The sequence below is a fragment of the Emys orbicularis genome, chromosome 11, assembly GCF_028017835.1.
Source record: "Emys orbicularis isolate rEmyOrb1 chromosome 11, rEmyOrb1.hap1, whole genome shotgun sequence".
In the NCBI taxonomy this organism is placed as follows: domain Eukaryota; kingdom Metazoa; phylum Chordata; order Testudines; family Emydidae; genus Emys; species Emys orbicularis.
The window spans coordinates 67,153,239-67,176,936 of NC_088693.1; the positions used below are offsets into that span (position 1 = coordinate 67,153,239).

The window sequence follows — 23,698 nt, forward strand, 5'->3', positions numbered from 1 at the left end:
TGGCTCTGCTCCTGCCTGCCATGCTGCCAGTGGCTTTGCCCACATGTGTTTGCCAGTTGGGAAGCTCCAATTTAACCCAGCCTGCCATGATATCTTCTGAGGGTGAGGTGAAGTCTGTCTGTAAGCCCTGCTGGGCTCCTCTGGACCTCCATGGACTCCCCTTTATGGCTGGTGTTATTCTGAACCCTCCTTTGTAGCCCTGGGCCTCCTTGCTGGTTGCCTCACCCCCACCTTGGCAATAATACTACTTCCCTAGCAAGGCCTCAGACACCGATTTTCCTGTGTTCTGGTGGAGTCCTATATCAATGAGAATTCTGGGTTGAGGCAAGTTGACCCATACCAATTACGCCTCTCCTTTGCCTTGTAATAGGCTGGGGATCTTTCTTTTCTTGTGACATTTCCTTCTACTCCCTCCTCAGCTGCAGACTAAATTCTGACCAGTCTAATTTATGTAATTATTCTGTATTCATTACTGTAAGGATGTGAATAATATCATTTCCTCTTTCTCCTCCCACAGTAAATGGGAGGGCAAAATCCTCCTCTTTGCCCAAGAGCGCCAAGATCTCTTTCTTCTTTGATTCAAAATCCTTGTCCAAATGAGTGTCTAATTGTTAAATCCCTGGAAACTGAAGATATTTCTGTACTATGAGTTGGTGCTTTGAGATAGGAGAGCATATGTGGGTATTTCTTGATGGAAAGCTAACTGGAATAAATGAGTTTTTAGGATAGATTTGAAGAAGTGTTAGATCCTTAGCCTACCAGAGGAAGGAATGCTGGTCTGTGGAATAATTATTGATAGATTATTTATGTGTAGAAGAAACAGGCTATAGAAACAAGAGATTTTTCTGGCGTGACATTCATATACTTCTTATGAGTCGAACTCTCTTCTACTTGGCTGCTAGGTATCCGTTCTCTCCATTCTGATCCCACCTTAAAACACTTCTTCTGTGCAACCTACCATTAGATCAACTCTAATGTTGAGGTGCTTATGTTATCTCTCTCATCTGTCTAAAAAAATAGTTTCTCATCTCTCATTGCATTTTGATTTTGAACTGTATTGTTGGTCTATTTAAGCCATTTGCTCCATGAGTCTATGTCCTTCTTGGACATAGGACCAAGCACAGTGTTGATGCTCAGTAAATAATAAATCACTATACCGATTTAAGTCAAATAGTTAAGCCAAAATAAAAAGAATTTGGTAATGTTCATTGTCACAGGTTCACATTTTCTTTTGTAGGTTCACAATGGCCAAACCAAAAATAGATGGTGTTGGTATGACTTTTCAGTTAAGGGTTATAATAGATGCATAATGTCTTAGCCAGTGTGTTCTCATTACTTCATTACATAAAAGGAAAATCTGTGGAACAGCCAGAGAGTAGAATTGAAATGGATTTACTGAACTTAGCCTAGTAGTGGCTGAAGTATTAACAATAAACCAGAGCTACTGTGGTGCAAGTCAGATTTCAGTAATGTCCGTGTGCTGAGGAGATCTTAAGCTCATGGACACAATAGACTAGCACAGAGTCTGATCTCCTATAACCCATCTCTCTTGAGAAGGCCCAACAGGCTAATGTTTCAGGAGGATATTATTTCTGGAACAGTGTTAGTGGTTCACGTTGCTTTTGTTGGTTCATAATTTATATTTTTAAATTATTTATTGCACTCATTTAGGGGATCAATTCAGGAAAGCACTTAAACATGTGTTTAGGTGCCTTACTGAATAGGGGCCTTAAGAGTTTGAGCCCGGTATTGGTTCCACTGAAGTCAATGGGAGTTTTGCTATTTACTTCAATAGAAACAGGATCAGGCCTGTAATAGGTAAAGGATTTGTATCCTTTGGGAGCATAAATATTACACACACCATCCAAAAGCATAATAATGTAGACCTTGTTATTGCTAAAATCAAATCATGTTGCTTTAGATTTCATATAATAAGATTAAATTGAGTCAGAGTCTTATATGTCTTTCTTTTCTTCTGTAGTTTGGCTTTGCATCCTCGGAAAGACATTGTGGTAACTGCAAGTGATGACCGCCTCTGGAAGATGTGGGCCTTTCCTAATGGGAACATCATTATGACAGGCGAAGGCCACACTGATTGGCTTTCTGGCTGCTGCTTCCATCCAAGGTTAGTACAAACAGTACCCTCAACCAGCGCTAATCCCTTCTGGGGAAGTGCTTGTTTGCCTTTTCATCCCTCAGTGGCCTGCTTTGATGACTTTCTATTCACAGTGTAACCCTGTGCTCTCTGCTGAATTTCCAAACATGTAGATAAACATTCCTTTGGCTTTCACTGTGTTGACTTAAGATTGATTGCTTTGGATATTTTGTACGTCCCAAACTTGGTGCACATGTCATTGCATCAAACAAATAGTACTGAGCTTTTTAAGTCTAGCTGTGTTCATTCTCTGTGTGTCCCTGCACCGTGACAAACATTGCGTGTTCTTTAGTTGTATAGGACAGTTGACTTCCTTGTATTCATCATTTTTGTGGATCTTATTTAAAATATTTAAATTTCCCTAAAGAATAGGTGTGTGGGTTTCCCCCCAACCCCTTTATAGAAGGTCAAATGATTTTGCAGACAAAAGGTAATGTTCAGAACAGGAAACAGTCATAAGCTACTGAAATAGTCCAAAAATAATTTAGAGTTAATGATCAGAGGGGTAGCCGTGTTAGTCTGAATCTGTAAAAAGCAACAGAGGGTCCTGTGGCACCTTTAAGACTAACAGAAGTATTGGGAGCATAAGCTTTCGTGGGTAAGAACCTCACTTCTTCAGATGCAAGTAATGGAAATCTCCAGAGGCAGGTATAAATCAGTGTGGAGATAACGAGGTTAGTTCAATCAGGGAGGGTGAGGTGCTCTGCTAGCAGTAGAGGTGTGAACACCAAGGGAGGAGAAACTGCTTCTGTAGTTGGATAGCCATTCACAGTCTTTGTTTAATCCTGATCTGATGGTGTCAAATTTGCAAATGAACTGGAGCTCAGCAGTTTCTCTTTGGAGTCTGGTCCTGAAGTTTTTTTGCTGTAAGATGGCTACCTTAACATCTGCTATTGTGTGGCCAGGGAGGTTAAAGTGTTCTCCTACAAAAACCTGTAGGAGAACACTTTAACCTCCCTGGCCACACAATAGCAGATGTTAAGGTAGCCATCTTACAGCAAAAAAACTTCAGGACCAGACTCCAAAGAGAAACTGCTGAGCTCCAGTTCATTTGCAAATTTGACACCATCAGATCAGGATTAAACAAAGACTGTGAATGGCTATCCAACTACAGAAGCAGTTTCTCCTCCCTTGGTGTTCACACCTCTACTGCTAGCAGAGCACCTCACCCTCCCTGATTGAACTAACCTCGTTATCTCCACACTGATTTATACCTGCCTCTGGAGATTTCCATTACTTGCATCTGAAGAAGTGAGGTTCTTACCCACGAAAGCTTATGCTCCCAATACTTCTGTTAGTCTTAAAGGTGCCACAGGACCCTCTGTTGCTTTTTAGAGTTAATGGTTATTCTGTAGAAAAATGTAATTTAATTGTTCACTCGAAAACTTAGCTTTTCATCTCCTGAGATTGGAGATGTATATAGTAAAATGATTTTGCATCAGATTTATGTTGTAAACCATGGCTTGCAGTTGTAGTTAGAGCTCTTTGTATTTTAACATAGTGAATATCTGCTTGACTCCGCAGCCCAAATTTTAACTTAAAGCCTTATTAAGCCTCCAAATCTGCATTTTTCTTTTCATGGTGAGGCACTATCTATGCTATTCTTCAGAAGTAATGTTAAAAAAAAATCTTTTCAATTTCAAAGCTTCTGTTGGCTTCTCATATGTTCATTTGCGAGAGAACTTAAGTATGTGCTTAATTTTCAGCTTGCACCATTTTCTTCAGTGGGACTTACATGTGTGCTTATGTGCTTTCCGGAAATGGAATATTATTGAGTAAGATGGAAAGTTGCAGACTTGATCCTGCATTTCCTTATGTACCCAAAATTCCCCTTGCCTTAACTGGGAGTTTCAGGTGCTCAAGTAATGTAGGTTCGGACCCTAAAGATGGTGCCTTTGCTTCAGAATACCCTTCTAATACTTAGAAGCAGTACTATGTATCAAAGAGGCATCGCTCTGATATTTGAGTGAATTCAAAAATAGGAGGCAAAAATAATAAAATGGGTGGGGGACAGCAAGGGAAGGGAGGAAGAATGGGAAGTTGGGTCTTCCATTTCCCTAAATACCACAGAAGACTTTTTTTTCTTCTTCAATGAATGGCAGCTCAGGTTGTATTGAACATAGGAGCCTGCAGTACATTCCATATCAAACTTACAGATAAACAGCAGAACACTGCCATCCTCTCACCTCTTATGACCATAAAACTCCTCTCTGAGAACAGAAAATACAATTAGAAGAGCATGCTATCACTTATAAGGCTGCTGGGCATACTAATCAGATTTTGATAATGCATTGTTACCATGACACCGATGACTCAGATTTAAAAAAAAAAAATCTCATTAGTCTTTGACCAGCAGACAGTCCCCTTTCAATAGGTCTCCCTGTTTCTCATTCAATTATTGAAATTTAAAATGAGCGAGGTACATCATTATTCACTTGCAATATGAATTTACTCTGGCTGAATGCTATATAAAGAGTAAAAGAAATGCTGCTACAGTATGCGCCTGCTGTTAGTGGATGAAATAAATATAATGGGACAGAACACATTTAATCAGTCTTTTTTTCAGTTTAGGGCTTCTACACATCAGATGTTCTAGATGTGAAATTAACAAGATGCAAGTGGAAAGTTCTTGTACAGGGTGTCATGATTAAAATGGAGACATTCATTAGTTTAATTTTTATTTGCATGAATAAATGGTTTATTCACAGAGAGGGTTGAGAGGAAGGGTATTCCCATAGGAAGGCTACTCAGCGGGAATTAAAAGACCAGGGTTCAATTCCCTATTCATCCACTAACTTCCTGTGTGACTTTAGGCATGTAATTTAATTGCTCTGTGCTTTGGTTCCCCACCTGTAACATGGGGATAATACCTACTTTCTCCCACCCTTTGTCTGTCTTGCCTATTAAGATTTTAAGGTCTTCAGTAAAGGCACTGTCTCTTATAATAATATTATACAATGCTAGCACAATGGGGCCTAACCTGGCTGGTTCCATAATACAAATGAATAATAATCTATCTTTATAAGAAATTAAAAACAAAGCTCTTTTACATTGTTAAAGGCTCAGTTCTGTTAGAACTTGGGTTTTCTTTTCATAAGACAAGAGTTTTGCTACAAATAGAAGGAATAAACATTCTCCTTCAAGTAGTGTCTCTGTGGGTGTCCATTTCAGGTGCATATGTGCCTCTTGAGCCCTTGAGGCAAGCTTTTCCATTAGCAGTGTTCCTTCAGCCGCACATGTTCCCTGTGCTTCCTTGTGCTACACAGTCTCTAAGGTGCCACAAGTACTCCTGTTATTTTTGCGAACAATAGACTATATAAGGATGAGGGGGCAAACTGCCCTCAGTTCCTTCTCCTTCTCCTTCTGAGGCAGAGTCTTCGTGTGTTTGCTTTGAGCATGCCTCGACTATCTTGTATTCAGTTTTTAGAATCATAGAATGGTCAGAAGGGACCATTATTAATCATCTAGTCTGACGTCCTGCACAACGCAGGCCACAGAATCTCACCCACCCACTCCTGTATCAAACCTGTGTCTGAGCCATTGAAGTCCTCAAATTATGGTTTAAAGACTTCAAGGTGCAGAGAATCTTCCAGCAAGTGACCCGTGCCCCACGCTGCAGAGGAAGACGAAAAACCCCCAGGGCCTCTGCCAATCTGCCCTGGAGGAAAATTCCTTCCTGACCCCAAATATGGCGATCAGCTAAACCCTGAGCATGTGGGCAAGACTCACCAGCCAGACACCCAGGAAAGAATTCTCTGTAGTAACTCAGATCCCACCCCATCTAACATGCCATCACAGGCCATTGGGCATATTTACCGCTAATAGTCAAAGACCAATTAATTGCCAAAATTAGGCTATCCCATCATACCATCCCCTCCATAAACTTATCAAGTCTCGAAGCCAGATATGTCTTTTGCCCCCACTGCTCCCCTTGGAAGGCTGTTCCAGAACTTCACTCCTCTGATGATTAGAGTAGTAGTAGTTTGTTTAGGATTAGTTAATATATGTAGTTGTTAGTGATAGTTATAGTCAGTTAAAGATAAGTAGTGAGAGGATTGTTTTGTTCCGCTCCTTCCCTTTGGGAAGCCTTATTCTCCTGGCAGGGGGTGCCTGGCTCACCACATTTTAAACGCTGCCTCTCTTGTTGAGGGGCTACACCTATGAACAACAGCCACTCTCGGGGCTTGTCTATACTTTTGGCTAAATTGGCACTGCTGTGATTCATGCAGTGGTGTTGATTTAGTGGGTCTGGTGAAGACAAGCTAAGTCGATGGCAGAGTGCTCTCCCCTCGATGTCTGTACTCCACCTTCCCAAGAGGCGGAAGGTAAGTTAGAGGGAGAGTGTCTCCTGTCAAGTAGCACAGTGTAGACACCTCTGTAAATTGATCTAAGTTATGTCGACTTCAGTTACGTAACTGAAGTAGCGTAACTTAGGTCGATTTACAGCTTTAGTGTAGACCAGCCCTAAGTGTGTCCATTGTTGGGGGGAGTCTCACATCTCCCAGAAGTGCAACTTCTGCCTGGCCCTCAAATCCCGAGCAAGGAAGAATAGGGAGATTAAACTCTGATTCTTCATGATGGAATGCTCCCTTCAACCAACTTCTGAGTCAGGTCAGGAGACTCCCTCCTGTACCTCTGTCTCCTGATAGATCCAGCTCCCCTTCAACCTCGGTGGAGGCTTTCCCTAAAAAAGGAAAGACTTTGGAGGCTTCAGGGAAGACTTCCAAAAAGAGGGGTGCAGACTCTCCTCTATGGAGCCGGCTCTGAACAAACCCAAGTCAACTGCCAGATCAATGGTCTTTGAAGCCTTGACCTCTGAGCTTGGTACTATTCAGTCATGGGACTCCTCATCCAGTACCAGCAGGACCAGAAAGTCCCAGAACTCAAAGGAGAGACATGGCTCCAACAGGGCAGCAGAACTCTCTGCCAAGGACAAGGAGGGCAAGTATAAACATGATGGATTGGAACTATTGGGCTCAGCCCTGCCATTGGTGCCTACTCATTTGGCACCCTCAGTACCGAGCAAGCAATGGCACCAGATACCATCAGTGCACCTCCCCCCCCCCATCAATGGTACCATCGGCTTCAGCTACTGCATCCTTGGCTCCTGCATCAGTACCAGTCCTGTACTTGGAACCAGAAGAGTTCAGATACACTAAGGATCTATCTGCAATAGACAAACCCGGAGTCCCCACTCCTCGTGGGTAATGACTGGCTCTTGGTACCGAGACCCTGATCTCCAGACAGCCACTGTCCTCTGGTACTTCAGGACTCTTCACCCTTTTCTGCAGTTGCTCTTCCATTGGACGATATTCCATTGGATGATATAGGATAAAGGAAACGTACGGTCAGTCTCTTCTATTTCTGTGCAGGGGTTTCCAACCTCACATTTCAGGAACCCATTCTTTGAAAATCACAGGGAAGATGGTGCTCGTCAGCAAGGGTGGCAGAACCAACGCTGCATGCCACCCCAACATGGGCCCCCGAATGGGATCGCGGGGCTGCTTATCAGCAGCAATTTGCCAGACCACTGGTAGTGTGTCATAGGGAGGCTAGAGTCACATAGTACTGTCCTCCCCAACCAGGCTCCATGACAGGAGGAGACATTTGAGGAGCAGGAGGCCAAGGTGGATTCAGAGGCCATCCCTCAAACACCTGTTTCATCTTCTGCTCCAGACAAGGCTATTATGCCTCTGCCGTCTTTCATTACCAATTTTTTTTTGAAATTTCAAGACCTCATAAAGATGGTAGCTGACGCTCTTCAAATTGCACTCAAATAGGTTAAGGATTCAGAGCACAAACTGTTGGATATCCTGCAGTCAGGAACACCACCCATGGTGGTGTCACCCATTAATGAGATGCTCCTGGATCCAGCTAACACTGTGTGGCAAGCACCTGTTACTATTCTACTATCATGTAAACAGACAGATAAGAAGTATTATGTTCCCTCTAAGGACTCTGACTTTTTGTTCTCCCATCCTCCACCTAACTCTCTGGTGGTGAATGTAGTAAATGAGCAGGGTAAGCAACACTTCACCAAGTTTACCCATGTCAAGTTGTCTGGAGTGGCTCACGAACATGAATGCCAACCTCAGGGCAGACTATTACAAACCAGAGCACAAACCCCAAACTGGTTGTGTGGTGTATAATTACATTTCACCAACCAAGTATCAAGTGTGAACTCCTCAAGCACTGCAACAGCTTTAACATGGAGTCACAGTCAGTCCCCTTGGGTACTCTGGTCTATCCTGCCACCCAGGCAAGCCTACCTTTGTGATAGATTGTCCCTTTCACCAAAAAATCAGGTTGCAGCCAGTCCCAAAGGACCAGTCACTTACCCCAGGTCAATTGTACCTTAAATCTCTCACCAAAGACAACGCTTGTAGCCAATCCTATATTAAACCAACTAAAGGTATGTTAACTAGGAAAAAGAAATTAGAGTTATTTACAAGGTTAAAACAGATAAATTTACACACACACATGAGTTACAGTCTTAGGCTCCAAAAGGTGATAGTAGCTGCTATGTATGCAAGCTCTACATGTCCTTTAGGGCTAACCCAAACTAAACAGTTTGGGGATCCCTTGCTTATGCTTAGAAATATTGCCCTCTCTGAATTCCAAGCAGTATAGTAATGATAATTTATCTTTATCAGGGATTTTTATTCCCTTCCCTCAGCATTCAAGCAGTGATGGGATGAGGGCTTGTGTATGTACCCTCTTCATTGGTGTGGGGGAAACAATCAACAAAATCTTTTGTTCACTGATGTTCCACAGTGCTTTGTCTGGTTTCTATAGGCCTTCTTTTGTTGGGAGGAGATGACACTTCTTGTGGTAAACTAGTATTTCACACTTGGTAATACTTCTCTCCTGACTGTGGAGGTTTACAGTCTTAGCAAACATTTTTATAGTTTCAGAGAAAACACTTAAATATTACCTTATAAAATGGGACACAGATGTTACAAGTAAGATTAATACGTGCAGCACCCTATAAGTATTTCATAAAGACTAACCACAGTCTTATAACTCTAAAATCTATTTTAACAATACTAGCACATAGATGAGCCAGACTGGTTTCCAGCTATGCATGTATCAGTGTTGAAAGAGGCTCGGGCCTTGGCATGAGTTGGCACCTGGTCTACCAGAGTCACACCAAAAGACAACAGATCTTTTTGGACAGAAGTCCTACTCCTCAGCAACCCTACAATTCAGGACCATGCAGTCATATCCCAATATAATTTTACAAACTATAATAGATGTATGGCCTTTATTGAACATCTGCTGCAGGAACATTGGGGGCAATTGCAGTCCATCATCTCAGAGGGCCAATCATTGGCCAGGACCACTCTTCAAACATTGTTGGGTACTGCAGACACTGCTGCCAGGTCCATCTCCACAGCAGTAGTTATGGACACAGCATCATGGCTCCAACCCTCTGGGTTGCCAATAAAAGTCCAGAACACTGTTGAGGGCCTCCCCTTTGACAGTCGTAAGCTTTTCTCTTAGACCCTTGATGAACCCTTGCACATACTGAAGGACAGACTCTAGGGCTACTTTACAATTCCTGGGCACATATACATCTACAAATAGGAAAAGATTTAGTAGGTCACAGGCTGCCCAGAGATTAAGTCCTGCTTAGTTCTCTGGATTCCATTGATACACCAAACTCCCAGGAAAGACATACATTCCAGAGAAATAGGGCTGTTCAGCCGCCCTCCATAATCACCTAGTCATCTTCAAAGCAGCAGTTCTGATGAGTCAAGAGTTTGAATCCTCCTGCACAGCTGGTTTTACAGCTGCATCCATTTGCCCACCTCCTCCACTGTTGGAGACTATCTTTCCCATTTCCAACGTGGTTGGAGGCAGACCGCTACAAACAAGTGGGTCAAAAGGCCGTAACTTTGGGCTGTAACATCCATTTTATGTCCCTCCCTCCCTTCCACCCCTTTTCCCTGTCTCTCTTCAGAGAACTCTCTCGTGAGCTTTTATTGAGACTAAAAGTGAATTCTCTCCTTTGATTAGGAGCAATAAAGTCAGACCCATCTCTTTACAAGGGCAAAGGGTTTTATTCACAGTATTTGCTTGTGCTGAGGAATGGTGGAGGATGGAGACTGATCTTGGAGCTAAGACTTCTAAACTAGTATGTAAAGCCTCAAAAGTTCTGGATGGTGACTTTGTCAGCTATAATTCCTTCATTGGAGAAAGAGGATTGATTTTCGGCCCTTTACCTACAAGATGCCTATTTCCATATAATGGTACACCCATTGCACAGGCAATACCTATGATTCATTATAGGCCAGGATCATTTTCAACAGGGAGTGCTTTCCTTCAGCCTTTGTTTGGCCCCCAACAGTGTTCTTAAAGGTCATGGTGGTGGTGGCTACTTACCTGCAATGAGAAGTGATCCTAATCTTCCCATACTTCGATGACTGGCTACTCAAGAGCCAGTCCTATGAAGCAGTGATATCTTCCACCCAGAAGGCTCTGGCTTTGTTCCAGGAGTTGGGTCTTCAGCTGAATGTAGAAAAATCCACGTTAACCCGTGTACAGCAAGTACAGTTTATAGGCTCATCTTTGCATTCATTGACAGTCTGGGCCTACCTTCCCTTAGACAGATTCATAACTTTGTAATTCTTCTATAAGCAATTCAGGGGAGATCTTGAACCACAATAAGGAACTGTCTTCAGCTCTTGGGACACATGGCAGCTTGCACCTTTGTGATTGATCATGCCTCCTCTTCTTCCAGGGTTGCCTCCGAATGACCTATTCTCTAGCCAGACGCACCTTGGACAGACAGGTGACTGTTCCTTTACAAATGACAAACTCCATAGATCGGTAGAAAGATCAATTCAACATCTGTGAAGATGTGCCTTTCTGTTGCCCAGATCCACCATTAACTTTATCAACAGATCCATCACTTTTGGGAGGGGAATCTCACTTCAGTGCCTTCATAACTCAGGAAGACAGACAACTCAAGAAACCAATCTCCACATCAATCTGTTGAACTCAGAGCTGTCAGGAATTCCTGCTTCCATTTCCTACCCCTCATTGGGGCAAATCAATCAGGATCATGCCGTACAAAGTATTCTGCATGTTCTATATCAACAAGCAGGGGAGAGCAAGATCCCCCACCCTGTGCACCAAAGCCATGAAACTGTGGAACTGATGCATAGCTCATCAGAGCCAAATTTCAGCACTCTACCTCCCAGGTATTCAGAACATCACAACCAATATTCTCAGCAGATGCATTACCCAGGACTAGGAATGAAAGCTAAACTCACAAATTCTCCCTAGTATATTCCAAAGGTGGGGACTTCCAGAGGTGGATCTCTTTGCTACCACCAAGAACAAATAGTGTCCTCTGTTCTACTCAGAAGGAGATCTAGGCCACCACTCTTTGGGTACGTCTACACTTACTTCCTGGTTCGGCGGCAGGCAATCAATCTTCTGGGATCGATTTATCGCGTCTTGTCTAGACGCGATAAATCGATCCCGGATCGATCCCGGAAGTGCTCGCCGTCGACGCCGGTACTCCAGCTCGGCGAGAGGAGTACGCGGCATCGATGGGGGAGCCTGCCTGCAGCATCTGAACCCGCGGTAAGTTCGGACTAAGGTACTTCGAATTCAGCTACGTTATTAACGTAGCTGAATTTGCGTACCTTAGTCCGAAGTGGGGGGGTAGTGTGGACCAGGCCTTTGAGAGATGCCTTTCTCCTACTTTGGATGAAGGGTCCACTCTATGCTTTCCTCCAACACCGCTAATACTAAGGGTGATGAACAAAGCCAGAGTTATTCTAATAGTACCAACATGGTGGAGACACTTGCATGCTCCACCTTTGTGTCAAACAGCCATTCAAGCTTCTGACCTTTCCTCATCCCCTCCCTCAGGTCAGGTGTTTCGCCCCAATCTAGGGGTTCTCCTTGGAGCATGGATCCTCAGTGGTTCTCAGAGTTAAAATCTTCCTGCTCTGAGGAAGTGCAGCAGGTGTTACTGAACAGTAGGAATGAGTCAACACAAATTACTTACCTGCAGAAATAGAAGAGATTCTTCCATTGGTGTCATTGCCACTGTCTGGTGCCTGCATCTGTGTCACTCTCGGTCATCCTGCATTACCTGTTAGATCAAAATAAATCAGGGTTATCAGTTAGTTCGATTAAAATCCACTTGGCTACAATATCAGCCTTTCATCCTCCAGCAGAAGCGTCCTCCATATTTCCTCACCCTGTGTCATCAAGGTTCATTAATGGTTTGTGGTATCTCTGCTCCCAGGTTAGGGACCCCACTCCCACTTGGAACCTCAATTTGATACTTAAATACCTCATGAGACCTCCATTCATACCAATGGAAACCTGCTCTCTGCTCCACTTATCTGCAAAGACTGCCTTTTTTAAAAAAATAGCTATCATATTGGCCCACAGGTCTTGGAAAATTGGGGCGCTTGATGGCAGATCCCTCCTTTATTGTGTTCTTCAAGAATAAGGTTTCTTTATGCCAACACCTCAAATTCTTACCTAAGGTACTATCAGAATTTCATCTTAACCAGTCCGTTCATCTACTAGTGTTTTTCTTCCCAAAACTGCGTCGCTCTCTGCAAGAGACCTGTTTCCATGCCTTAGATGTTAGAAGGGCATTGGTCAAACAGGTTGACCCAAATAGAATTTCAGAAGTCACCAAGAATGTTCATTTCCATCACAGGTAGATCCAAGGGGTCCACAGTCTTTCTCAGAGACTACTGAGGTGGATATCTGGGTGTATTATCGTGTGTTACGATGCAGCAGGCATTCATCCTCCCCCTTCCCCAAAGGGTGATAGCATGTTCTACCAGATCCTAACCACATCCACAGCATTACTTAAGAACTTGCCAATATCTGAGATATGTAGGGCCACCACATAGGCTTCAGTATATACATTTTCTAAACATTACGCTTTGCTCCATGCCACCAGATCTGATGCAGCACTTGATTCTGCAGTACTATCTTCAGTTCTAGACCCAGCTCTGAAGCCCTCTCCTCCCTCTGGGGATTCTGCTTGGAAGTCACCTGAAGAGCAGAACCAATGGGGATGCTACCTGAAGAAAAAGAGGTTACTCACCTTGTGTAGTAACTGCCGTTCTTAGAGATATGTCCCCCTACAGGTGCTCCACTACCCACTCTCCTTCCCCTCTGCTTTAGACTGTTTTCTATGGGATGTTCAGGTGGAGAAGAAACTAAGGGTGGTTTGCCCGTGCATCCCTATATAACCTCGGTTTCCAGCAAAAGGACACTGCTAATGGAAAATCTCCAGTCAAGGGCTCTAGAGGCGCATGCATACCTGAAGGGGAATACTCATAGGAATATGCATCTTAAAGAACCACAGTTATTGCACAAGATGAATAACCTCTTCCTCTAGATCTTTACACAGTAGTACTAGGAAAACTACAAACATTTTTTTAAAAACCTTTGGTCTATTGCTATTGTATTATTTCTGTATGTCAACGTGTCATCGGCTTGTTTAATTCTTTTCTGAAGTTTTGTATTTTTTCTGCAAAATTTCATTTTAGGGCTAAGCATAAGGATTTTTCTCCTAACCGCAATTTATTGTTGGCCATTAGTTGCCTGGTACAGTATAGTAGAGATTGTCTTTAACAAAAGCCCTTCAGAACAAAGCCTAAAAATCCAGTATGAAATTTAGGAGTTGTAGAGAATTCGCCCCAAGGGCCAGATTCAATAAAAGCTTCATCTGGTGTCTCAGCAAGGCCATGCAAGCTCTGAACTGTAATTGAAATTAATAGAACACTTTCCTTTGTATTCACCTAAAATCCCATTCAGTACCAGAATACTATGGAAAAAAATTGTGGGGCTTAAAAATATTTAATAACCATATTGCTGAGTTCCTATGGCAATTTTATATTTTATGGCAGACACAGAGAATGCTTGCTTTGTATTATTCCCTACAGAAATCTTGGAAATTGCTGCCTTTCAACTTACAGCCAGTGTAACCTTGAACAGAATCTGTTCTGACCTTTAAACTGTCTTTCACAAAGCGAAGTGGCACAGTCCTCTGGTACAGCTTTTCACCAGTCTTAAATATCTGGAAAGGGAAAGAAATGGAACAGTCTCTACACAAGTGAAAGAAAAGAACATAGCTTCTTGGTAGAGTGGTGTGGAAAAAAAATCATTCCAAGTTGACCAGAAACAAACAAAAAAACACATTTTTTTCACTGACCCAACCAAAAAAACAAAAACAAAAAACAAACAAACAAAAAAAACATTGTTTTGGATTGAATGAAATGTTTCAATTTTTTCATAATTTTTTTTCAGCTGGCAAAATTCAGCGAATTTGGAAAATGTTTTCGTTGACCTGAATCTGCAAGTTTTGGTGAAAAAATGTTTTGGCCAAAAATTTTCACCCAGCTGTACTTATTGACCAAAACTTAGATGCAAGATCAAACTGAATTTTCTTTCCAGCACTAATCTAAATCAAACTACCATATGACTTTGAAGCCAGCTTGACTGAAGCTGCATTCTTATTAACTGGGTAATAATTTCACTGATAACAATATCATATTTAAAATAATTCCCCTGGAAAGAGAGGTATAATGACAAACCTATTTTGATCACCACATTATTTCACGTATACCGTAGATATCCATACATGACAACAGCTATACTGACTGACAAACCAGGGATTGAACCAGGGGCTTCCAGAACTAAAACCATGAATTACTATAGCGTGAGCTAAATAGCCAGACTTCATAAGTGGGGGCTGTAGCAGATTCAGATACTCTGTGGATCACTACAAGGGTGATGTGTACCTTGACAAGATAAACATTTGCATAGACCCAGCCTTTCCCTCCTCACACCGGGAAGTGCTCTTGAACATAGGTGCTAAGTAGGAGGGCACTGTGGCTGGATCTCATACTACTACAGACGTAGTGCCCAGTTCTGCTTCTGGATCTGCTCCGAGGATCTTGATCCTGACTGTGATCTCACTATGTACATGGAACTCTTAGGACAATACATATGGGAGAACAGAGTGTCTGTGTTGTGATCCCCTGTGCGAATCTGAGAGTAGAATTTGGCCTTGAGCTTTTTTAAAAAAATGAAAGGAAAACTTCACACATGTCCAATCATCTGCAGAACACTGCAGCTGGAGGGGAGGAGGTGCTTTGTTTTTGAAGTTCAGGTAACAAGTGGTCAAACTTCAAAGGGAATCACTCAGCTTCTTCTGGCTAAGCAGCGCTTTGAAGGTGAAAGAGCTTCTTTCAGGATTCGTTTTTTATTTAAAACACTTAGGGCTAAATGCTGTCTCATCCTGTGTGAGTATGCAAGGGGTGATGAGAGAAGGAGCACTTCCTTCCACAGCCATCCACAGAAGTCTCGTGCAGAATGCTGACATTAGAAATCACATCTGATGACTCTGGATGCCCCCATGACTTTGGATGTCCCCTCCAGAATGAGCTGAGGGAATTCATGCTGCACCTTTAACCAGCACATGCAAGGAGGGCCATATAGTCCTCGAGCACTCTCTGAAGCACTCTGCTAAATCCTCCCCAGGACACCCCTCTTCAGCTCCATGCTCCTCACCTACCCTGCTCTAGTGAGGAATGGGTACAATTGGGCTATAAGCTAGTGTGCATTCAGCTCTAGATTTAGTTGTTTAGAAACTGACCCAGATTCACCACAGGATCTACTCTGGTAGAGACCCCTGATGATGGAAGGGTGGGGGGGGGAATCTGCAGCCTCTTCTCTACCTGTGAGATCCTGGGGAGTCAGCACAGCTTCCACAGGGCACAATCAGGGTGACGAGATAATCTGCTGATTCAGTCTATCACTTTAGCTTCAACAAGGGAGGCTCCTTAAAACCTAGAGCTGCTCTCCTTTTATCCCTGGTGGAAACCAAAAGAGAGCATGAGTCATTCCATCAGTGTCTGCTCTCCCTAAGGGTGAAATTCTTCCTGTGGCACAGAAGTCCAGACTTGTGCAGGGAGGCATAATTTCCATCTACCTACAGCCCCTTTGGAGTATCTCATATATGTCTACACTGCAGTTAGGAGTGTGATTGCCACTCATGTAGACACACACAAGATAGCTTTAATTGAGCTAGCTTGGGTAACAGATCAGTGAAGCTTCTGCAGTATGGGCTTCAGCATGGCTGTGCAAGACTGCCTGGAACCCTGGGTAATTGTTCAGGCGGCTAGCCCACGATGAAGCCTGTGCTGCCATAGCTTTGCTGCTCCAATACCCAAGTTAGCTAGATGAAAGCTAGCTCAGAGATGTGTACAGAAGCTGCAGTTACACCCCGTGATTGCAGTGCAGACATCCATCAGTCACTGTACTTAAAACTGAAAGTGGTTTGACAGTCGGCAGTGTTTATGAGCAGCGTGGGGTTCATGGTGGGAAAAGGGGCTGTTTTAAAATTCTCCCCAGTGCCCTCCTACACTTTTAACAGCACTTTACAGTTCTAAAGCCAATTTGCTTTCTCGCATTCTATTGCAAGATATAAATGTTGTGTGATAAAGCCCTATGAGGAGTTGGACTTTGCCCAACCTAAAGCATTGAACATCTCTCAACTGAGCTTCAGCAGTATGAAGTGAAAGGGAAAAGGGACTGATGGGTCATAAACTGCTCAGGAAGAGGCTCCAGTGTTCCCAAAACATGTAGACTAGGAGGAGGAGGAAGGAAACTTTAAGGTTTGGCAAAAATCATTTACAAATAATTGTATGCAAAAATAATAGAGGAATATCGCTGTACTAGTTTAACTTATCCTTTTGCTTTAAAAACTGTTTTTAAAAACAGCCTAAAGAACCATATTATAATAGCACTAAAATACTTCAGGGCATGTATTATATTTTATTGGTCTATTAATACTAGTCTTGGGTGGTTAAAACGCCAAACCACACAATGTATCTGAGGTGTATGTTAATGGACCAATAAAACTCACCGTGGAGTGTCTTAATGCTATATTATTTGCTCTCCACATATGCTAGCATAATGTTCAATGACATTAATATAGTATTGAACATTAATAGAGTACCTTCTTTTTGGAACATTTTTTGTAGACGTTCTCATGTAAAACAGGGATTGAGCCTGTGAAACAACATGAACTTTTTACTTCAGATCCTCTGAATCTAAAAGCATCTGTGAGTAGTAATTTTGATTCATTCTCAAACCCTTGTGCTTCAAATCGTGGGCTTATGAACTGGCAGTATTCTGTTGATCCAGGACAGAAGAATTGCCAATATCATCTTAGTTATCATTTCTACTCTCTCAGCATCTCATTTATGAATTCTAAACAAATAATATCAATATGATGAGCACTAACAATTCGGCAGTATAGACAATAGCATTTGAAGAGAGACATTTTATATATAAAAACGCCCTATTTTCTCCCTGAACTTGAATAATTCACATATGTATTTGTCAAGCCATTTGGTGTTCATAAAAATGTACGTCACTAACAATTATTGAGATAAGCTAAAAATCAAAATTACTATATTGCACATTTATTATGGCAAGAACACACCACAAGTATTTCATAACCAACTTCCTGGGTCTCCTTCCAGTATGCCTTCCCAAGCGCTACCAGGTGAAAGGCTTCGTAAGCTTTTTGAATCAGGAACTGTCATTTTCTGTTTGTTTGTACAGCACCTAACCTGGTAGACTCAGTAGGCACTACCGTGTTATAAATGTTTAACAATCATTTTAGGACTGAATTTTTGTCTTTTTAGCATCTCAGAACATCTAAGTTTCTCACTAATTATGGGCCAAATAGGTAGCCTGCTAGATGAAGCGACTATATGTTTAAAAACTGAGCTTCCTACTGAGCCTGAAGTCTGAAGAAAATGGTAATTCATGAATGGCTGGTTTGTTAAATTCAAAATCAGAGTTCTGTAGGTGACATGTCCAAACTGGGGCTTTTAAGATGATATGGGCAATTTCTTTCCTTTTTTTCTTTAGGACATGAGACAAAAGAGCAAAATAAGGAAAGGCAATAGGAAACCCTGATATCACTTAAATAGGAATGTGTCTAACAGATTAAAATAAAACAAAAAATCTCTATCTACTCTTGTGCAAAATCATATTTTCTGGGAAGACAAACAATTTTATTTTGTGAGAGCTCATTTGGCAAGATTTACCACTAACTTTTTTCTGAGGCTACCTCTGACTTCTTCAGTTTGAGCGTTCACAAGAGAATTCTACTTCTTTTTTTTAATAAGTGTTGGTGAAAAAAATTGCGGATATCTTCCTGTCAAAGGAAGGGGTGATCATCTTCCCCCTGGGTAGTTGATGGAGTGCATAGCTTTAATGTCAGCTGTGAGGAGCTGTATAGCCTTTCTCTTTAAAAGATGAGTGAATGGCCCAAAATTCTATGTTCATGTGTAATCTGGTCTAAATGGTTCCCCCAAGATGAATTGGAGGCATTGATACTATCTTTGGAGAAGTGGTAGGAAAGCAGAAAGTTGGAAGAGGACATTTGGGAGAAATGCCCAACACAAGAAGGGCTAAAAGTTTGTATAAAGGAGACAAAGAACTTTGCTGAGGCTGTGTAACCATGGTCAGTAATGAAAATTAGCCAATAGTGAAAAGATTTAAAACCGAGCCTACTCTGATGTGTGGAGTCACCCTCATTAATCTTAGAACCTGTGTTTTAAATATATGCTTTCCTCATGGTCTAAATCTACTACATTTTAGCTAACTCTATTGATAACTACCCTGGGAATTTACAAGGAAAGCTGAAAGAGAGAGACGGTTGTTAAGAAGAAATAGGGTGACCAGACAGGAAATGTGAAAAATCGGGACAGGGGATGTGGGGGAAGGGGAGTAATAGGAGCCTGTATAAGGAGGGAGGGGTAGCTCAGTGGTTTGAGCATTGGCCTGCTAAACCGAGGGTTGTGAGTTCAATTCTTGAGGGGGCCATTTGGGGATTTAGTTGGGGATTGGTCCTGCTTTGAGCAGCAGGTTGGACTAGATGACCTTCTGTGGTCCCTTCTAACCCTGATATTCTATGATAAGAAAAAGACCCAAAAATCGGGACTGTCCGTATAAAATCAGGACATCTGGTCACCCTTAGAAGAAATGAGTGGCCACAAATGTTAGGGAAGGTAAAAGTGGCAAAGGAGTTGTTGGCCGTTGTTGTGATGTCAGGATCAAGGGTGGAAAGAAGTGATTAAACAACGTAGTAAAAGTGGGTTTTCTTCTTAAAGCACAGAATAATATTAGAGATATTAGAAGGGAAGAAGAATGAGAGAAAATGAAAAGAAAAGAGGAAGCATAAAATCAGTAGCAAAGAGTGGAGGACATGTGAAGGCAGGCATTAATTTATTGCAACTTAGAGCAATTTTATATTTAAAATTGTAAGATCATTTACCATAGTCAGCCACAGAAAAATTGAAAAGGAAAGTTGAGTTGGTGGAAGAAGGGCCAAGGATTATCAATACCACCTGGAAATTATTATTTTTTATTATTTGTGTCAACATAGTGCCTTCCAGTCCTAATAATGGGCCAGGAGTGCATTGTGCTAGGTGCTGTACAAATAGAGAACAAAAAAGACAGTCCTGCCCCAAAGAGCTTACAATCTAAATATAAGGCAAGAGCAAACAGATGGATACAGACAGACCGATGGGGATTATAAGAAAACAATGAAACAATATTGGTCAGCATGGTAGGGTGTGGCTTAACCATTGTCAAATTTTTGAGGACAAAGGATTCTACTGGTTTGATTATCAAGGCGGATTAAAAACAGAGATCAGTGCTGCCCCCTCCATTCCCCATGTCTCAAACTGTAGACTCCCTATAGATTGTACCAGCTAGCAGGGATCTAATACTGGTATATGCAACCACATCAATCTAAATCAATCTTCTGGGCAGCGATAATGTCCTCATATGTCAGTGTTTGGTGAGAAACAGCTACTGGGCACACAGAGAGTCAAACACTCTATCTATCAATCTGATTCCAAAAATATGCAGGCTGTTTTCTATTTGGTTGCATGTAGTAACTATTTTTCCTTAATAATGAGCATAACTACAATGGGTAGAGAAACAAAAACAAAGGAAAGTGATTTGATGACAAATTGACAGTGACTAGGGTTCTTTAGTCATAGTGTCAATATTATTTGAAAAGCTATGCTGACAGCAAATATGTTCCTCCCTAACATTTCAATAATTTCTAATATCAGTCTTATATGGCATGTTTCATTGGCAAATACAGCAAGCAACTGATGAATTATCCTGCTATTGTATCTTTTCTCTAGTTTCATAGGTGGACTTAAGCTTAGAGTATGCAGTGTTGTTGAGGCTGTATTAGTCCCACGATACTGGAGAGACAAGGCAGGGGAGGTAATATCTTTTGTTGGGCCAATAAAATATTACCTCACTCACCTCGTCTCTTTAAGTGTAGAGTATCATTTGCACTGAGAGTATTCTCTGAAGCTAGGAAGGTTTGCAGGTCAAGCAGACACTGTCAAAATCTGCTAAATGCCATTATAAAATAATGTTTCTTAGCTCTGGTTAAACAAAACAGCATTCATCTGTATTTGATGGTCTTGTTAATTTCAGAGGAGACCTTGGCATGCTGTTTTAGAGGTCTTGGGAAATTCTGTTGGTATGGAGACAAGCAGAGGTGTTTAAAAATGTGTCTTAGAGAATATTATTGGGTTTTGTCTAGACAATAGAACATGCTGCTTTGAGAGGCTCCATTTAGCATCGACCAGGTCAAAAATCATGCCTAAAGTAGTGCCATATTTTTTTTTAATGTCAACCTACTCAGGTCAAAAGGTGACTCTTCAGAATGTTTATCCCTGTGGAGGATGGAAGAGGCTGAGGATTTAAGTAGCCCCCTGACCTAGTCTCAGTAACTCTATCATAGACACTCTCCGGTTTTGCTATGGAAAAGCCTCTCGCTGCCAACCACTGCTGAAAGTGCAAAGTGCTGCTAGGGACACCGGGGTCAGAGAGCAAGGGGTTGAAAGAAAAGGGAGAATTATGATAACAAATAAGGGCCAGATTTTGTGTGGCCAATGCACATCTAGCTAGGGGTCAGCAAGAACCCTCCCCATTCCTCATTTCCTACTGCCAGGGGCCCATTCATAATAGCAATCCTGTGCCCAGGGAGGACTGAGACTCATTCCTTGCTCCTCTTAAGGAACAGAACAGTGGCAAGGAGGAGTGGTGGTGGCTCTGTTCCCTCCTCTCAGGCAATCCGGGCTGGCCTTAGGGGTGGGCCACCCAGGGGACCGTCCAGGGGCGCCATAGTCAAGGTGGTGTCATGCTGCAGCGCAGAGGTGCGTACTGCCGGTGTAGAGTCAGAAACTGCTCCCAGCTGACAAGGGAGCGCTGTGGGGGGGAAGAGGAGGCACCCAGATTTCTCCCTGCTTCCTCCTAGCGGATAGGGTTGCCAACTTTATACTCACACAAAACCGAACACCCTTGCCCCGCCCCTTATCCGAGGCCCCACCCCCTGCTCACTCCACACACACCCCTTCCTCTATCGCTCGCTCTCCCAGCCCTCACTCACTTGCTTATTTCCAACGGGCTGGCTTATGGGGTTGGTGTGCGGGAGGGAGTGAGGGCTCTGGCTGGGAGTGTGGACTCCGAGGTGGGGCCAGGGGGTGGGGTGCGGGATGTCTGTGAGGGCGCTGGCTGCAGGCTCTGGGGTGGGGCTGGGGATGAGGGGTTAGGGGTGTAGGAGGGTGCTTCGGGCTGGGACCAAGGGGTTCGGAGGGCGGGAGAGGGATCAGGGCTGGAGCAGGAGGTTAGGGCATGGGGGAGGGAGGGGTGCAGGCTCCAGGTGGCTCTTACCTCAGGCAGCTCCCGGAAGCAGCAGCATGCCCCTCCTCCTGCTCCTACGTGGAGGTGCAGCCAGGAAGCTCTTCATGCTGCCCCGTCCGCAGGCACCTCCCACGCAGCTCCCATTGGCCGGGAGCTGTAGAGCCGGCGCTTGGGGCGGGAGCATTGCGTGGAGCCCCCTGGCTGCCCCTACACATAGGTGCTGGAGGAGGGACATGCCACCGCTTCCATGAGCCATGCGGAGCCAAGACAGGCAGGGAGCCAATCGGACTTTTAATGGCCCAGTCAGCAGTGCTAACTGGAGCCGCCAGGCTCCCTTTTCGACCAGGCATTCCAGTCAAAAACTGAACACCTGGCAACCCTACCAGCAGATAGGGAGGGGGTTCAGGGGTTAGGGGCAAAGGGGGGAGCCTGGGGAGCCCACGCGGCCCAGGAGCAACGGGCTGCACCCATGAGTGCTAGTGTCCACAGAGACCCGGGGCACCAAAATACAAGTTCACCCAGGGCACCATTTTCCTAAGGTCGGTCCTGCTGGCAATGGCAGAAGTGGCCAATCTCTGCAGTCCTCGGAGTGCAGGGAGCTCAGGGATTGCTGCTGTGAATGGTCCCTACATAACCGCTCACAGTGTGGGGAGAGTTTCTGGCTGGAGCTTCCATGCTAAGTAGTGAAGCTCCACACCCCTGCCCACACAGGGAAAAAACTACAACCTCATTCTGAAGTATTAACGTAAGAGAGATGTATGGCTAATATTCACGGCAGGGCCTGTTAAATAGCAGTGGGATTGAATCATTCTGTTTTGTGGCTTTACGTAAGATGGAGGCATTAAAACCTGATTCCGATTTCACTGCAGAAACACATACCCTATTTATCCTGGGTAAAACTATTATTGATATGGAAACACAATAGGTCTAATATATTCATTAAGACTCTTAAGTTGTATTTTTACTGTAAAGCCAAAGTGATTTGATTCATTTATGGAAGGCTTGATAGACACAGAACTCAACAAAGCCTTCTTTTTTCAGACTAGATATTAAATATAACAGTAACTTGAACCTTTTTTGGGAGATGGCAGGATTACTTTTGAGCCACATAACAAGCTTTGCAAAACACATTAGACTTGGCAAACTAGATACATGTCAAGAGGCTTTTGAAAATGGTCGTAGCACAGAACATACCAAAAAAAAAGCTATTTTTCTCCAAGAAAAAATTGTTTTCAAAAGCCATTCAGACTGAATGTTTTTTTTAGCTGCAGAGAGGTGTAACCTACTCACCCATTGACACTGCGTTCTGGGTATAACAAAACCTGTATTTGGAATGTCGCATTGTTTATTTTGTCCATTTTCAAACTTCACGGATAAATAATTGGTAAATACACAGTGGGCAGAAAATCTAACCAGTGCTTATTGTTCAACAACATATAGAAAGAAACAAACTTCACGTAAGAGAATCCTTCTTCAGACCAAGAAACCCCACTCCTTTTACTTCACAAACCTGTCTTGAGTGGGTGGACACTAAATTCCCTTTGGGATTCTCAATCTCATTAATTTTTATCAATAAAGCAGCCTTTTCCTGGACAAAGGAATAAATCACATATAAATGAAATATGAGAGATTACACCAGAAGCTGAGCTTTTGCTTAGACTAATCCAATATCTTTGGCCAAATGTCTCAATGTCAAAAGCTTTATAAGTATTCTGCAGGATCAGCCTGGCAAAGAGAAATCAATAACCAGGTAATGGATTTGATTAAAATGTTTATTTTTTTCTCTTTCCACCCGCC

General features: G+C 42.9%; 1 protein-coding gene across 1 annotated transcript in view; it reads left to right on the forward strand.

Annotated features, from left to right (window-relative positions):
- SPAG16 (sperm associated antigen 16) overlaps positions 1-23,698 on the forward strand; it is a 771,051-nt gene that overhangs the window by 431,321 nt on the left and 316,032 nt on the right. Inside the window, exon 11 of the mRNA XM_065413738.1 lies at positions 1,982-2,125. Coding sequence (XP_065269810.1) covers positions 1,982-2,125 — 144 coding nt within the window. The remainder of the gene's footprint in view (positions 1-1,981; positions 2,126-23,698) is intronic.